At 39.9% G+C, this 18,616-nt stretch overlaps 1 protein-coding gene across 4 annotated transcripts in view; it reads left to right on the forward strand.

The window, feature by feature from the left end:
• LOC110681520 (glycerol-3-phosphate acyltransferase 1, mitochondrial-like) overlaps window positions 1-18,616 on the forward strand; it is a 110,778-nt gene extending 92,162 nt beyond the window's left edge. For all 4 annotated transcript variants that reach the window (XM_021857471.1, XM_021857470.1, XM_021857472.1 and 1 more), the window contains 6 exons: window positions 47-385; window positions 7,472-7,942; window positions 8,005-8,300; window positions 8,360-9,032; window positions 9,092-9,419; window positions 17,816-18,616. In XM_021857471.1, coding sequence (XP_021713163.1) covers window positions 47-385; window positions 7,472-7,942; window positions 8,005-8,300; window positions 8,360-9,032; window positions 9,092-9,419; window positions 17,816-17,991 — 2,283 coding nt within the window. In that variant the 3' untranslated portion in view covers window positions 17,992-18,616. The remainder of the gene's footprint in view (window positions 1-46; window positions 386-7,471; window positions 7,943-8,004; window positions 8,301-8,359; window positions 9,033-9,091; window positions 9,420-17,815) is intronic.

The raw sequence follows: 18,616 nt of genomic DNA on the forward strand, positions 1-18,616 counted from the left end.
TGAGACAGCTATGTTCTTATCTAATCTTGTTTCGTTCATCTTGCAGCAACCTCAGCTGGATCAGGTGGACCGCCGGAGGACTGCCATCGACATTCTGCGGGTCACATCGCACGCTGGACGGCGAACGAACAGTTCCCCTACGGATTGGGGCGTCTGGTGTCCCCATTTGGCGCAGGCCGCCCGGGTGAAGAAGTATGACTATCCACAGGTGGCCGGCGCAGTGCTGGGCGAGGAACGGGTTCAACAGGCGCTGGAAACGGCCGCCAAGGAGTCGGTCAACGAGAAGCGACAGGAACTGTTGGATGCCGGCCAGAGCGACGATACGTTCGATGAGGATGCGTACTACAACGAGACGATGCGGAAGCACGAAAAGAGAGCGCACAGGGTAAGTCATGTGAATACGTTTTTAGGGTGTGAGTTAATTGTGACAAAATTTAATCCGTTTGTAATTGCAATACTACTTTTGCGTGATATGATTTGCACAGAAGCGCCAGCTTTGAAAAATGCTGATGGTACGTATGAGAACAAGGTGCGAATTGAACAAGGTTCCCCCACAAATTATGAATTATGGGCCACAAATATGATTTAGGTGAAATAACGCCGTGAGCTCATACCAAAGCTCACTGGAACAACTAGTTTTCTTTAGAGATTTTCCCAGTAAGTGCGTCTGGATTGTACCAGAAAATTCTTTTAATGGTTTATCCTGTAGTTTTTGCTATAGTTTCTATCTACAGATATACCTCAAAGAATATCTTTGCTCTAAGGAATCCTCTTAAACCCTCTTCAAGTATTCCTACAAATGTTTTTAAGACACCCATGCTTCTAGTAGACAATTTACCCATTACATCAATTCTTCAAAAATTCTTTCAGAAATCAGTCTTTTGTTGATTGCAAGGCTCTAAACCATTTTATTTTTTTTAAATCTCTAAAGTATCTTTTTAAAATGGTCTTCTAAACAGGGCTGTTAAATGTCACGAATAACACGTAACTTGAATATTGCTAATATCATCGTTCCCCGTGGAAAAAGTAATCGGAAAATGTTTTTCTCGGTGACCTTTTCCGAAATACTATATGTTGGCAATCTATGCTGATGCGATATTTCCAATAGTAGATGGTTGCTATTGGCATTTTAACTTTTCGAAAATTTTGACATTTCACAGCGCTGCTTTTAAATCATTCTTCATTCCACAAATTACGTAACGCTGAAAGGAGAGAAGGGTAACTAAAACCGTAACTCATACAAAAATTGAAGATTTAAACCGTTTCGGAGAGGTGCGAGAGGACAATTTTCTAAAGATTTGTTCAGAATTACATTCAGAGACTCATCCATGAACCTTTGCTGGAGTTGATTTGACTTCTTTAGAAATTCTACCAAAAAATTGTCTATATTAAAAAATGTTTAAAACTGTGTAAAATATATCTAATGCTACTTAGAGGAATTCTTCTAAATTTTGCTCCATGAATTTCTTTAGAAGTCTAATGCTGATACATCCAAAATTTTCCACAGAGATCACTCCAAAAATTCTGCAATGAATTTCATACAATTTTCAGTAATTCTTCTATCGTTTTCTCCAGTTGTTACTCTAAAATATTCTTCAAATATTCCTTCAAAAAATCATCCTGAAAAAATCGCAAAGGCTGATTGTAGAAATGTGTTTAGGAATTATTTCAGTAAAAACTACAACAATTGGGTCCTAAAGCCCTGTCCCAATTTTAGTGCCAAAAGCTTAAGTTTAGGCCAAAAACACGTGTTTACTCAATTTTCTAATGTTTTCCGTTGGTTTAAGCCCAAAAAACATTTTATTAGATTTTGTCACGTCCTTTGGCTTAAACTCAAATTTTGGGTGTATTTTGTTTTCCGTGTCCCTTACGAAATGTCAGATAGGTACAACCCCAGTGGTCGAACTAAAAGCCCTGTGGTGTTTTTGTCGACTAAGCGAACGTCAAACATGATCAAAAGTGTCAAGGTTCATTTGTGGACCAAATTTTTAAATTAAAGTTCAAACATGATATAGCCATTATTTGAGCGGGAAAAATTGCTAAAGTAGTTACAGTAACATGCTTTTTCGTGTTATTAAATAAAAACAAGATTTCATTAAAAATTTTAGGACCCAATTCTTCAAGGAGTTCTCACGGCTATTTTTTCAGTCATTTTCATGAGCATTCTTCCAGGAATTCCTCTATAGATTGCTCTATGAATTGTTTCGAAGTTTTTTTTTATGTTCAAATCTTTTACAACAGTTACCATGAGCTCGACGAGGGATTCCACCTCAAGTTCCTCCAGGAATGACTTCTACTATCTCTTCCTAACATGTATCGAATTTGTCCACGGATTCCTCGAAAGTTCAGGTATTCACACTAGAAAATGCTACAAGAATGATTCCTGTTATTTCTCCGACTTAACACATCCAGTTTTCTTTAGAAAATCCTGCAGGATGTTATCCAAGATTTTGTTTGATGTTTGCAGGGCTGGTAAGGAGTGACTTGGTAACTTCTTTCGCCCTGGTCACTAAAAAGTCACTATTTGCAACAAAAAGTAACTAAAGTCACTTTTCTAGAAATAAATATCACTATTCTCGTGATCTGATGATAATAAAATTTTCAAACTCAAACAGAAAGAAACAGATAATTGTTATTGTAAAGACAAATATAGTTTGATTTGGAAACCAAAGTACACCCGATTCTGTTATTACACGGATTTTTTTACACGGCCTTGCAAAAAAGGTTTCCATGCATTTTTTTTCCCCCAAAACCTTATTTTTGCATGAAACGTCGAGAAATAGTGTTACTTTTTTGATACGGTTTTTGAAATTTTGAACTGAAAACTTTTTTTGCACGGTATGCATCCCCCGTGCAAACCAGAATCGGGTGTATTCAAGAAATATGGGGACTCCTGTAGGTGAATTCCGACGAACAATTTCTTCGAAGAGAAGAAATTTTCTTCCATCCCTCACCAGCAAGAATGTTTTCTTCTCTTCGAAGAAAATACGCGCCGGAATTCGCATACTGGTTTACTTTCTGAAACAAGTCAGATGAACATTTCGTAAACATTGCCAACGGGGAATATAAAAACTAATCTGGAAATAGGTTTGGGGAATTTTCTTACAAAACTTAGGATGGAGCTTTAGGCTGAATTTTCTGGCCGAAATATGTGAATAAAACGAAAACAAGAACCAATATCAACCGACCTGGCAATGAAAGGAATATTAAACCTGCCTTCTGAAAGAACCCCATCAAAACTCCTCTGGAAGGTTTAGACCAGTGATTCCCAAAGTGGATGAGTTAGACCCCCACCCTTAGGGGCGATTTTCAGATCAAGGGGGCGATAACACAGCGTAACAAAAATGACATTTTTGCGTGTCCCAAGGATCAAATTATGTGTCTCTAGTAGATTTGGGATTGCTGAATCTGGTGCCATTCTCAGAAATGTTCCAGCACGTCACAATTTTTAGCTACAGGTCGCCAAAGTTGTATAAAACACTGGTTTTATTAATGTTTACATGAAATTTAAAGTACAATTTATCAAACTTTTTTGTAATCTAATCCACCAAACATGCAAAATAGAACTTGAACTTTCATTTCAGACATAATTTGATTGAAATTGCGCGATTAAATTTCGATTAAATCGATTTTTTTCAACATGCTTGCAGTCTCCATACAAAATTCTTCGTTTCTTCTATATGGCAAAATACAACAATTCTCTAAACCATCAAAAAACAACTTTTCCGTATCGAAAGTATTACAAACTTTAATGATAAGTATTGTTATACACATAAAGTTTGAATTTTGTGGCAAATTAAGCCAATATTTTACCTTACAAGCTGGCAAACTTGCATGCAAGTTAGCTGAAATAGTCATTTTTTGCATTTTCAACAGTCGATATCTCAAAAACTAGACGTGCTATGATATTTCTAAAAACGGCAATGGATTCAGCAACCCTTAATTAAGTGAATAGCGGTATTTTGGTGCTGGAGACAAAAACGTGTTCCGCAGTGTAATTTGTAAAACTGAAATTAGGGGGGCGAAGACTCTAGCAAGGGGGTGAACTTCTGGAAATTGGAAAATCATTATATACAATATAGACAAAATATGAAATATGACATCAAGTGCAGTCTTCATAACTTTGTTATTTTCCAATCAATTTTGAAGCTCTTTGCATTATTTTCTTTAAAATTAAATATCAAATTTGCCTACAATTAAGACTAGTTTTAGTTAAAGGTAGTTTTTTTTTTTTCTAAAATCTTTCTCCATTCATTTCATGAATACTCATCCGATTTCATATATTTTTACATGCTTTTGAAGTATCGGAATCGGATAAGTATTTATAAAGTTATGGTCAAACAAAGAGGATTTTTTTAAAAATGAGAAAAAAACAAGAAAAGGCTACTTTTAACTAAGAGTAGTTTTGATTTTAAACAAATCTGAAACTCTACAAACTTTTTATAAATTTAATTACCAAATGAATAGTACTAAGAGCTTTAAAATGGGTTGAAAAATAACAAAGTTATGAAGACTTTACTGAAGGTCATATTTTATAACTTGAAAATTTACCTTCAAGTCGCTTGCGCCACTTCGAAATCTCAATACTTTTGACTTAAAATTTGAGGTGTCCTTTTGATGTGATACGAATTCAGAAAACCATACGAATTTTCGATTTTGAGAACTTTTGAAAAATAAGCCGAACGCTACACTGAGAACAGCGTTGCGGTTGAAAATACTATATCAGAGAGTTAAATTAAATACACAACGCCACTTGATTTGTGCAGACTAAATTCGCATTTATTTAGAATATTTTGTGCATTCAATTTTACCATGGTACCATTTGTATAGTAAAAATTACTATATCATGGTTAAAAACTTGCAGCAGACCAGAATCGAACCGAGGATCTGGCGATTGTCAAGCGCGAACGCTAGCCGCTCGGCTATCGACGCGGTTGGATTGAGAGGGAACAAAACGCAAATAAAAAGCGTTCATGATAGCTCAATCGTGGCTGGAATAGTAAATTTAAAAACTCGTTCATGGTTCTCATTACTGCAACGCTTGTTTCAGTGTAGTGTCCATAGATACACTGAAAAAAAAACACACGTTAAGGTCGTGTGTTTACTTACAGATTTACGCAATAAGGCATTCACGGTATCAACATTAGATTGTCGTGTGAATCAAAACATGAATATATCAAATATTAAATAATGAAAACTGACTGCTTTACTTATTGAATTCGAATGTAGTGGCTTGAGATAGTCATGTGTGACAGAACATAAATATCGTGAGATTGAAAAAAGGAATTAGGTAGTAGAACCCTTGCTCTCTAAAACATGGATTCGAGGCAATTCTTCTTGTCGCAAACTCACTTGAATGTTTTTATTTACAAACAAATAAGCCAGCAACAAACGGAGTGCCGCAAACCCATAATTTTGGAAGCCCGGGATTTTGTATTCAAAGCTGAAAACTATTAAAATCTATTAGTGGAATTCGATTTTTCACCTAAACTATACATTATATTCAATGCTGGAAATAATGCATTGTTTTCATATAAAGGTAGAATGAACTTCTCGTGTTTCAGAAATCTTCACCGGTAAAAGAAATATCGAAACCGAAAATTTTTCTCCAACACTTTCAGCTCTTGCTTCTTCTTTTGAAGACTGTCGTTCTACCCGCAGTCCAACCACAATTTAGTTCGCTATGGGGTGGTCACATACAATTTAGAAATGTTGAAACGGAAATCGACAGCAAAGCTCATCGATGGTTGATGATCTATGCACCCATAGGTTGACGCATATCTGAACGGGAAAGTTTCTGGAACTTATGTGGACAAAAAATATGGAATCTTTGTTGTCGGTTGTTGAATCATGAGCATGAGCATGAGCATAATTGACCTCCCGCAGTTGCTACTCCGTTATTGCAAGAACAGCTGTACATACACAGGGAACCAACAGACACTACTCGGGATCAGTAGCATCCTCAATGTGTAAGTACTGGTGCTCTCATTATTATAATAAACAATACCGGCGCCGGCTGCGTTCGAATGCAGGTCAATTTGGGAATGGGAGGGAAATGTTGATGTTTTACTTGGTTTACAGAAGCTGAGGAGTCCTCTGCACTTCCACAAAAAAACACTGGGAATTTGGATGTGGGAAAGGATTCGTTTTGGTAAACGATAAATATATAATTCGAAATTAATACGTGAGCATATACACGAATGACCGACACTGATAGTGCGGTTACTACGCAAATCGGACACGATACTGATTTCGTTGCTCGCTCGATAGGAGCATACAACAGGTTCAACGTATCAAACTCTACTGACGCGTTTTTTTTTTTTTTTTTTACTCCGGCGCATTTCGTTTTTTCTTCCGCGCAACGCGAACCGGCCACTATAGAACCGGATTCCGTCGCTCGCCCACAAGGAGCATGCATCAGATTCAACGGATCCAACACTACTGATGCGTTTTTTTTTTACTGGCACACTTCGTTTTTTCTTCCGCAAAACGCAAACCGGACACAATGAATCCGGATTCCGTCGCTTGCCCACAAGGAGCATGCAACAGATTCAACGGATCCAGCACTACTGATCACTTTGTTGTCGGTTGTTGAAGCAGTCCATAAAGCAAAACTAAAGAATTAAGTGTGCAAAACACACAAAGTTTACAAGAAAATCACAACAAATTGATATGGATGTTCATGCATCGATCCATAATTTTAAACATACAGATCAAACGTGTGCACAGGGCTAATTTCGTTCCCGTTTGTAAGATGCGAGAGAGAAGATTACGTAATCCGTAAATGGGTTATTAGTCTTTTCATAATTTTCAAACGTCACAAGTGTTCCAAGGAATACTAATTCTTCAACAACTTCAAACACATTCCCATTAATCACCACTTCAGCACCTACACCAATGCTTCTTTCGAAAACCTGCAACCGTATACTTCGTTATGGTATTTAATGTTCAAGCTTTTTTGTGATCTAATGCAAAGCTGATTTAGAATGGTGAGAAGTGCATCCTAGTCCACAATAATTTCACTGATAAGATTTCGGCAATTCAAATCACAATAATTCGTAAATATTCATTTGAGTTTGCAAAACTTTCGCAACTTAACCTCACATTTAATCGTCAATAGTTGCTATCTTTAACATCATAGGAACGAAAGCTTTCTCTATTGCTTTACGATCGATTCCAAAGATGTCGAAATAGTCCTCCTAAGAGAATTTGCGACCATGTGATATTAGTGCTGCTGCTGATAGCTAATTCCCTTCTAGACCATGGCACATTGCGGGCACTGGTACGGTATTATGTCGCGTACCATAGACCGTTTCAGAAAATCTCCGCAAGTCATTCCGGTTTATGCTTATTGTGCTTCAGTTATCAACACTTTTCATCGAACCGGTCAATTCGATGTTCGTCGTTGACCAGTACTAACCACGTACTTTCGTAAACAGCCTCATCTTTAATAAAAATCTTCTATTTTCAGGTCCTAATCGGTATGCGCTCCAAACTGTCCGACATGGTGCTGCGCATCACGTCCTGGGTGCTGTACAAACTGCTTCCGTGCTTCCTGTCCGGAGTGGCGGCCCATCCCGGTCAGGTGGACATGATCAAGCGTGCGATCGCCAAAAACCCGGACGCTCCGTTGATCTTCCTGCCACTGCATCGATCCCATCTGGACTACATCATGGTTAGCTTCATCCTACTGAATCACGACATCCGTTGTCCGCTGGTGGCTGGCGGCGACAACCTGCGGATTCCCGTTTTCGGAAACATTCTCCGATACGATGGGGCGTTCTTCATCAAGCGAAAGATCGATCCCCTGACCGGGAAAAAGGATCACGTCTACCGCTCCATTTTGCACACGTACGTGCAAAAGGTGTTAACTGCGGGCCACAACGTGGAGTTCTTCATCGAAGGCGGTCGAACCAGAACCGGAAAACCCTGTATGCCAAAGGTAGTTGCGCCGAATTTCTTGGGATCCGTTTATGTAGTCTGATCAAGTGTCTTCTATTCTAGAGTGGAATCCTATCGGTCATAGTGGACGCGTTCAATGACAAGAGCATCTCGGACGCACTGCTCGTTCCCGTGTCGATCAACTACGAGAAGCTGGTCGATGGAAACTTTGTGCGCGAACAGCTCGGCCAGAAGAAGGTCCCGGAAAGCTTCTCCTCGGCGGCGGCCGCCATCATGAAGGTTCTGAAGGCACGCTACGGTCTCATGCGGATCGACTTCAACGAACCGTTCTCGCTAAGCGAACTTGTCAAGTCGCTGCGCAAATCGGAAACGGGTGGCAGCTATGCTCCCGAGAATAGGTAAGTAAAGAAGTTTCTGAAAAGGTGACCAATTGTAACTTCTCGTCTTGATCGTTTAGACGCCTGCAGCACAAACCATCCTCGTCGTCCCTGTTTGGGACGGACGTTGTCCAGGAGGAGCAGGAACTCCGTACCTTGGTCGACAACATTGCCCGACACGTAGTATACGACTGTGCCAAAGCTACCTCGGTTATGACCACCAACGCATTGGCCTTCCTCCTGCTGAATCGGTTCCGTGACGGCGCACCCCTGGCGATCCTCACCGAAGCACTCGAAGAACTACGTAGCTACTTGAACACAACCTCACGCGACATTGGCTTCACCGGTGCGTCTGAAGACATCGTGAAATACGCAGCCGATTTGTTAGGTCCCGGTTTGGTCACAAAGGAGAAGCGAGCGGGTCAAATGTTCTTCAAACCGGTCACCATGATTCCCAACGTGATCGAACTGGCATACTATTCCAACAGTTTGGTACCCCACTTTGCCCTAGACTCGATTGTGATCACCGTTGCCAGTTTTCTGAAAAGGCAAGCGGAACAGAGGCTGCGCGAGCAGCAGAAATCCATCGAAGATGTCAGTATTGGTCGGCAGGAGTTGTTCAGCACCTGTCTAGAGTTCTGTGATCTGCTCATGTACGAGTTCATCCTATCGAAACCTTGCCAAAGCTTGGAGACGTTGCTGCAGGACTGCTACCACAGGTTGTGCATAATGGAACTGCTTTTGCAACCGGAGGTAAGTGGACAACATTCGCGACATTAGCCAGTTGAAGTTCTAAAGATAAATCATCGTAGGTTGAGTACACTGAGGAACAGCATCGCGCTCGCCGTCTGGCGGCCAACCTTGAGCTGGATGAACTGAACGATGGCAGCTACAGCGAGGATGATTACTTCGACGAACAAATCGATCAGGAAGAGGAAGAACGGGTGTTCCTACCAGCCGAGAAGCACTGCGATCGGATAGTGCTCCAATCGGTGCTGGCTCCGTTCACCAACACGTACGCAGCCGTTGCCAGCAGTCTGAATCAGCTACTCGGCGGCAACTCGATGGTCGAGGGCGAATTCATCAAGCAGTGCATCAAGGAGATTACTTCCCGGGTTGAATCGGGCCAGTGCAAGTATGGTAAGTGATCAAAATTCTACCAGTTTATTCACTTTTTTGTCTGTGCTCTGGGGTCAATTGTTAAGTGACGAACTCGCCAAGGGAAAATAATCACGTTATAAAGACAAATAATAATAATAATCTAGGGTCAATATGACATCAGAGCAGTTTGAAGGGCTGTAGTTTTTGCTAGTGAAAAAAGTTTGTGTTTTTTTTCACTCATGCATTTTTGCAAGGCTTTTGTATTGCACTTATTTATTTATTATTTAATATTTTGTACAATAGTTTTCTAGAGCTTTCTTAAAAATAGTACGTTGTCTGACTGTACCTATCAACCCCATTTTTTTGCTTGATCTGAAAGGATTTTCGTTTTTACAATCGTTTTTGAAGAGCAATTTTGTTTACTTTTCAAAAAGATTACAACAAAAATGAACAGAGGAATGGTGTTGCGCGGTGAGGGAGTTTTTTCATTTAAAAGGTCCAAATTAACATTTTTTGGTCAAAATTATCAACATGAAAAGCACTGCTCTAAAACGCATTGCTTAGTTGGGAATTTCCCCGCATTATGACGTCAGCAGAAGCTCAACACATCCCGCAAAGGCTTCGTGCCGTGAACTGAGATGTGCCGGGATAAGGATGGGAGCATCTTGACGGATGGACGCGATGTGATCGAAAGGTGGAAGCAGCACTACGATGAACACCTGAATCACCTGAAAAGTTTTAACTTCATCTGACCAATTTATTGGAATCCCCCTCATCGTGACAACATGTCTACTTGCAGGTTTCAAATAAAGAGCGTTTGGTTTATGTGGGAATATTATTAGTTGGGTTTTGGAAGCGTTAGGAGAAATCTTCCATTTCTGCAAGTATGAAGAAAAAATAAACTTTTTTGCAATCGACTACAAATGACACGCAAGCTTCGTCCTTTGGCGGAGAGGCCTGTGTCATCCGCAAACAGAGATTTTTGACATCCCTGAGGTAACTCAGGTAAGTCAGATGTGAAAATATTGTATAATATTGGTCCCAAAATCTGAATCTGAAGTCATTTGGCTGTTCTCTCGAGTATACGTTCGTTAAAGCTGGCTATGGTCAGGTCCTCGAAGTACACAAGAATGTAGCACCACTGCACAATAGACCGAATCGACAATTTATCCGGAAAAAAGTGTTTTCTCTGTTCTCGTCGATTTTAGACGTTCGATGTCTTCAGAGAAGTTATTCGTAATTGAGTTTTGCATCTTTTAAGAAAAAAGTTGAATAGGGTGGCCCTTATTTAGGTTAAAATTTTACCTCAAATTTTTTTGTTTGATGAAATTCGAGGCTGTGCTCTTTTGCGAACTTTTAGAAAATGTTATTTTGAACAACTTTGTCGAAGACACTTTTGATCTAACTCTTCATTTGAGCTAAGTAAATTGATTTTGAAAGTTTTAACTTAGGGTGGATCCAAAAAATCAGTTATTTTGATCTAACTTTTTTATTTTCAGTTTTACGTGAATGTGGTCTTCAAAAGAGTTGCAGAGGAAGTAAATATACACATTTTTGCTGAACATCGCAAGTTTGTAATTCTTGTGATTTTGAAGTTATAAGCAAATTTAGGTGAAAAACTATGAAATCTTTAGATGCCCATAACTCATGGAGTTGGTACGATAATTTTTTTCTTTTAGTGGCATTAGAAAGGCCATGCTGCAAAAACTGTGAGAACGTATTTTTTGTAAATTGAGAAAATTCACTTCAAAAATACACTTAAAAAACTCGAAATTCGCTTGTAACTCACAAGATTTTGAAGTTACGGCGTGCTGTCTTCAGCAAAGTTGTAGGTACAGGAACGGGTTCTGCATTAGTTGCATACGATAAACATCCACTTGCTTCTCGAGAAAACTTAAAGGAAAAGACACCAACACGTTAATGCTTCCAGTGAACGATTTGCACTTTGAAGGAAGCACCACACTAGACAACGGACTAGCATGCAACGTGCAACTGAAGTGGGAATCGAACCCACACTCCTTGACTCGATGCGGCTAAATGCTTGGTAACACTAACCGCACGGCCATGAAGCCCACTTGATAGCTTCTTTCCGACGCCACGCTAGCAGCATCGTCGCTACCCTCTTCATCGTTGCCATCATATTTGAATTCGATTTCTGGTCCATTAAGCTTCATATTTTGTTCCATTTCATTTGATTCGTTCTCCATTTTCATGTTACTGGTATTTTCGATTGACTCTTCAAACTTGACGTCCCTGCTGATAGTGATAACGTTGGTTTCAGAATTCAGTAGACGGTAAGCTTTGCGTCCCTCAGCGTATCCCATCAGCACAATATTTTTTGATTTCCGATCCTGCTTCATCCGCTTCTGGTTTATAATGTACACCCATGCCGACGATTCAAACACCCGGAGATGGGTATACGAAGCTCATACGGGGTCATACTCGATGCCGTTATAGGTAGTACATTGATATTAGCTGTCGACATCGCATCATTTCTGCCAACGAACGATTCTTCCTTTCAGCGGCTCCATTTTGCTGTAGGCTCTATGGTGCCGTTTGTTGCAACATAATGCCGCTGTCGGCGAAGAACGTCTTGAGTTTGTCGCTAGAGTACTCATCTTCACCATGGGTTCGAAAAATCTTCGGCTTCCGGCCGAACTGGTTCTGGGTCAAATTGACGTATTGCTAGATCTTTTCATACACCTTCGATTTACTGGGAAGTGATACGTCGTCTGTACTCCGCAATCTTGAAAAGTGATTCCACTACATGACATAAGCCTTCACGCACGATTTTTTTTGATTGCATCAATGCTCCGGTGACCCAACCAGTGCACTGCAGTGTGTGCCACAGATGAACGCATTGCTTCGGGTGACTGGCGGTGGTAAGTATTGTCTTCTCCTATCGTTTCTTGAGATGATACAGGATGCCTCGCTGTTCTCCAAGAATGTGCATTTCTCCGTTATTGAGGACCTTGCTGCCTTCTCAGCTAGCTCCGGAACGTAATAAACTTGAGTCAACTTAATCGGGTTTCCTTCACCGTTGACGGCTTGAAACAAACCTATGCCAATGCGGTTGGCCCTGATTTGCTTTTCGTTCGCTACCGTTATACAAGGTGCATCCCACTCTGGTTCAGATTGGGTACCACTTCTAGTACTGCATTTGGTCTCTTGGTACTGCAACAGGTACCCAAGTTTGACAGATCGCAGATTGCTCTTTTACCTTATGCGCCATAAAATTTTGGACAACTGCAAGGGTCATGGAGGTCTTTATTTCGTCTTTGGTAAACTCTCCAAAGTATCCTTCGCAAACTTCTTGCAACGACGGAAGTGTCCTTCTTTGTAGTGGCGGCACGATACTTTCGGTCTTGCATATGACGGTCCTGTAAATTCGCCACCGATTCACAATATTTTCTCTGTTACCTCCTCATGACATCTTCACTCGTCCAGTAACTTACCCCGAGAGTAAGGTCCTCCTCCGGCTTACTTCCAGTGCTGTGATCAAGCTCCCGTATGACTGCGGTAGACTTGAAAAAAAGCGTCGCCACGACCAGATATTCTTTGAGTTCTTTTCCCATCGCAGTCTGTATGTTCGTCAGCGCCGTTACTTCGTTCAGGTGGTCCGACATAGTTCCGATTTCCAGTAAACACTACGAGCAAAGCTTCCGTAACACATGAACCTTGCTTGAGAGAAATGACCGTTTGTGGTACTTACTAAAGCTGTCCCACATGTCTTTCGCCGTCGCAGGTTAAATGACGTGAGATAGTTGACCATCTTCAATCGGCAATTCAATGAGCGCCCGTGCCTTTGCGTCATCAGTCCATATGGCATTCGCTTCGTCCGGTGTCGGTACCTTCCTAGATCAACACCAACTCCATGAAACTTCCTGACTGATAATCTGCATCAAAAACTTGAACTTGTTCGTCATGAGGAGTTCTTGATGCTTTGCAGTTCCGCTTGACTAGTAGTTTGCAGGAGCCCGCAACCTTATGGTCCTAGTAAATTTGTTTACTTTGTATTCGTTTGTTTAATAATGTTTGTAGCTAACTAGTATCTCCCTGAGAGAGACTCGCGAAGTGGAAAGATATCAACGTCATATAGAGCTTAGGGACATTTGAACACACGTAGACTAGCATACGCTCGTCATACACAGTTTGTTTTTGTTTTCCTCAAAAAAACTTGCACAAGCTTTCCAGACTCATCAAAATGCATATGGAAATATTCCCAATTTGAAAAATTTACACCCGAATTCTGGGTGTTTTTCGAGACATATTGTTTTCCTCTAAGGTTCACAACTACATCTATACTAGGGTACCCATACCATTGGGCGTGATAACTACTATGCAGTCCAGATTCCGCTGTCACGAAACGTCGAATGCAGCCCATTGTTTTTATGGCTGGAAAAGTGGAAAGTATTGTATTTAAAATAAATTTAAAATTTATTTAAAATAATCTGTTATTAAAAATCTCAGTCAGCAGAGCAGTTTTTCCAAAGATGCTGATATATTTAAACACAAGGCTAATTATTTCTAATGTCTGCTGCGTTTGCTGGCACAAAATTTCGCTCAAAAGCCTATTTGTACTTCGGTGTGGTGTGATTCAAACACTATAACTTTTTGCTGAGATGTCCATGAGAGGGTTTGAACAGCACGCGCATGATTAATAAAAACACGGAGTGCAATAAGAAGAAAACTCAGCAATCACAGTAAAAGAAGAGCGTCTTCGCGAATCTCGTCTCAGGTATCTCCTAGTTGGAGAATGTTCAACTAAGCAAACATACAGTTAACCTTCGGGCTGTCGCGCTGTTGTACTTTGTACAACAGTTGTGATTTATATGCTATCATTTTGCAACAAACATATCTATCGACAGCAAACCAAAATGTATTCCTCAAGAATCTTCTCAATAACAATACTCGACAGTTTTTATTTACAGTATGGCTCTTTATAATACGGTAAACAGGGTTGCGATGGATCTTCTTCGCGAGCGGTGATCGACGCATCTTTGCGATCAAATATTCGCCAAAATTCATTTTTCATTTTTGCGTCACGAAGAGCATCGAAAAAAGCGAGCGGATGCAACACCGAAGAACCAAAATGAACACACCGATAAGTGGCTCGCGAAGTCTTCCCACTCGTAGGATTCATTTATCCACGCGCTGTTCATTCTCGTGATTCATTGCAAGGTTGCTTCTTCTCAAAAAGTCAAGCAAACACTCTGCTGGTTGCATGGTGTACTGAGTACATGCAGACCAACAAAAACACGCTTAAAGTGCACGGCACGAGCGTGGCTAGGTGCTGCTGGCTATGACTTGGAGAGCGGCCGCTATTGAGCTAATTGCGCAACAATTTTCTGGTAATGTTTAGGTACAATTGCAACATAAAATCGATGGCATGTATAAGAATCGCAAAATGTACTGATTTTGACACTTTTATGAGTGAGATGTAACAGTATAGCATCAAACTATTACAACAAAAAATGCTTTTGTTATTTTGTTGTTGAGTTTAATTAAATTTACCCAAACATCTTTTTCAAATTAATAAATTAATAAACCACGCGCATGATAAACACGCCTTTCATGGCGCACCAGCTTGTTGCGAGCCTGCATGAAGATGATCGAAGTGAATATTTTTCTGTTCTTCGCGAAGATCAGGCAGCGTGGATCGTACCATTCACATCACCTAGCGATGGAAAATCACCCGATGATAGCGTCGGGAGAAACAGCGATCCGAAAATGAAACACGAACGAATGAAGCGCCCGAACGGTTGTTCGTGTTTATTCGCAAATTCTTTTTTGATGTCTACGAAAATTCATCGTGCCTCGCGTTTCCGATCGCTGTTCGGCAACATTGACGGTAAAATCAACTAATGTACATGGAAGTCGCATAATAATGAACTATGTACGGTTCGAGGAAACCACAGTTTGAAATCGTCATATCTTAAAATCCAGATAATATAGAAACTTGGGGTCTTTATTAAAGTTGTTCTGGAGGTGAAGCGCTATCTGATGGTACCTCATTTAATTTGGAATTTGACCGCTAGGTGGCACTAGCGGGCATGAAAGTTTTACTTTTGTTTTGCAGATATTTCAGGATCCTGACTATTTAGAAGGATGTCGTCTTCGGCAAAGTTGTTTAGTAAGTTAAGGACTAACATTTTTCGAGCGATTTGATTTAAAATTTTGCCACTAGGCGGCGCTAGTGAGCATGAAACTTTTGTTTGCAGACATCTCAGGAACCTGGCCACTTAGAAAGATAGTGTCTTCGGAAAAGTATTTCAGTAGCTCAAGGGCTATCATTATTTGAGCCAAGAAATAGGGTATTTTGCCACCAGGCGGCGCTAGTAAGCATGAAATATTTGTTTTGCGGATACTGCAGGATCTCAATTTCGAACTTTAACGGGGCTTGTTCACAAATTTCATAACGCTGAAGGGGGTGGGTGGGTGTCCTCGAAATGTTACAGGTCATACAAAATTCGTGAAATATTCATACAAAAAGCGTTATGAGGGGGTGGATGGGTGTCAAAAATTATCGTTTTTAGCGTTATGAAATTTGTGAATGAACCCAAGGATTAAACAAAGAAAGAATTTGAACTACTGAACAACTCTGCCGAAGACACCATCTCTCTAAGTGATCAGGCTCCTGAGATATATGCGAAACAAATGTTTTATGCTCACTAGCGCCGCCTAGTGGCAAAATTTTGAATCAACAAGCTCAAACAATGATAATACTTGAGTTACCGAGCAACTTTGTCGAAGACGTCATCTTTCTAAGTGGTCAGTATCATGACATCTGAGAAACAAAAGTTTCATGCTCACTAGCGCCGCCTAGTGTCAAAATCCCGAATTTCTTGGCTATAATAATAATAGCCCTTAAGCTACCGAACGATTTTGCCGAAGACGTCATCTCGTCAGACTTTTTATTTATTTGTTTCGTCAACCGACGTAGACTAGTACATTTTACATATACATATTTTTGTTTTATTTCTTAATACTAAAATTATGAAATTTATAAAAAATATTGAAAAAGAAAGTATAGTGTAAGTAATGTTAATTTCATTTTGTTTTATTTTATGTGTTGCGATTTCTAATGGATTTGAAGTATGTTTTTAGATTTTGCCGAGACATGGTAAAGTCAATCGTTTCGCAATGTTGATTGTAAATGGCCATCATTTGATTTAAAGGCCCGTTTTTGGCATAATTTGTTCGATGATGGTTTGTCAAGAATAAGTTACGATTTCGTAGTTGCCTAGAAGGAACGTAGAAATTTAATTTTGATAAGATTTCTGTAGAATCAATACGTTGCGAAACGATATCATTTACAAATGAAACTCTTGCGATTTCACGCCGCTCTTTCAAAGTTTGTGTGTCAATAAGCATGCAGCGTGCTTTGTAGGGTGGAAGTGGAAATGATGTCCAACCTAATTTACGAAGAGCATATAGTAGAAATAAACAAATAAACAAATAAATTGTTTTTGTACAGATTCTAATCTTATAAAGAGCTTCTACGTGGTTTGTATTGTCCATTGCATTCAATGAATAGTCAACAAATTGAAGTAAATTTGTTGAGGTCGAGCGACCTTTAAAGAAGCCATGTTTTCGGCCAGATTTAAAGATAGGCACTAAAAAGGAGCTTTCCAATATTTTTGGGAAGATTCCGGATTCAAGGGATTTATTAAAAAGCCAAAACAATGACGTTGTAAGTTCTTTTGCTAAATTTTTCATAAATAGTGGTGGAATCGTGTCAGGGCCGGGACCTTTTGAAGCGTCCAAATTCATTAAAGCGTCTGAAATTTCCCGCAAATGGATTTGATCTACACCATTATCTCTAGAAAATTCCGGATAAAACGCAAAATAATTGCGATCGCGGTCTTCTTCCGAAAATGTAGTATAGATTTCTTGGAAAAAATTTGCATAAGGATTGCAATTTTTTTCTGAGTTTTCACCCACATTTTCATCACTCCTGGGATATTCGCGACTACTCGGGTTACAAAAATTTGCGCGACGACCGAAAGGTCAATAACCTTTGAATCAATGAGCAACTTTGACGAAGACATCAATTTTCCAGATTACCTATCAGAATGTAGAACCATTCTAAGATCTATTTATAGAACGTCATAGTCGTTTAGGGGTATAAGAAAATAATGTTTATTGAGTCAACGCCTTCATTTGAAGGAATTTTCAGTCAACTAGTGTGTAATAAGTAGCCCTTCTTCTGTTACTATTTTTTCTGATGAAAGTATAATTTTATATAAAACCGTTTTTGAGATATTATATTTTATATGTTTTAGTAAAACTGAATTCCAAAACAGCAGAAAACCGAAAATTTATCAGAATTTCGCGAAGCTATCACGATTTGAATTTGGTGTAAATATTACCCCTTAAGGCACAGTCAGAAGGTTTTAGTCTACAGGTCACTAATTCTATCCATCCTTTCACAGGTGAGAGCATATCGACCGACACCGTTCGCAACTGTCTGAAGGTTCTCGAGAAACGATCCGCCATCGAAATCGTCAACAACAATGGCGTCCGATTGGTATCGCTGGCGCCGGCCTTCGACTCCCCGACGGAAGTGCAAACGATAATCCATTCGATGGAGAAGTTTGTCCCCATCTAGGACACATAAGCACAGACCTACTAGAGTACGAAAGAGAAGCGATGCGCACAGTGCGCTGTTGTCGCTACATATTCCGATAAGAGATTGCGAGACTGTTTTTGCTGTGACCCAACACGAATGGTCCCGTACCCCTCCCGGATTCCTATCCTCGTTAACCTAGAGTGTGACTGGCGATGAATGAGTGGCAAGAGTGCGACCAACGTAGAAGGAAACCCATTTCAGGTAACCGAACTACATATTACCAGTTTATAGTCTTTTCGGATTCGAAAAGATGAGATGAGAGAGCATTTTTTGTTAAACTTCCTGCTCAATAAGTTAGCAAGTGGGCGAAGCCAGAGTTTCCTTGATTATTTCCGAGTTTTAAGTAGGTAGGTAGTCGAAAACAGACCATAAAAACCGACCTGACCTTCATTTACCAAATACGACATTAAGTTAGGTAGCAAGTTCTTCAGCGTTCTCCCTTTTAAAGAGGACAAACTGAAAGGACCTATTGAAATTTGATTTAAAAGATTAACCGATATTTGTGTCTACAATACATATAGTCTTGTAAGTGAGACAAGTGCGCGCAATAAAAGAAGTGATCATAACCAACTTTACTAGTGGTAGTGATACGTAATCAACCGTA

Source organism: Aedes aegypti, chromosome 1 (genome assembly GCF_002204515.2).
Source record: "Aedes aegypti strain LVP_AGWG chromosome 1, AaegL5.0 Primary Assembly, whole genome shotgun sequence".
NCBI classification, from domain to species: domain Eukaryota; kingdom Metazoa; phylum Arthropoda; class Insecta; order Diptera; family Culicidae; genus Aedes; species Aedes aegypti.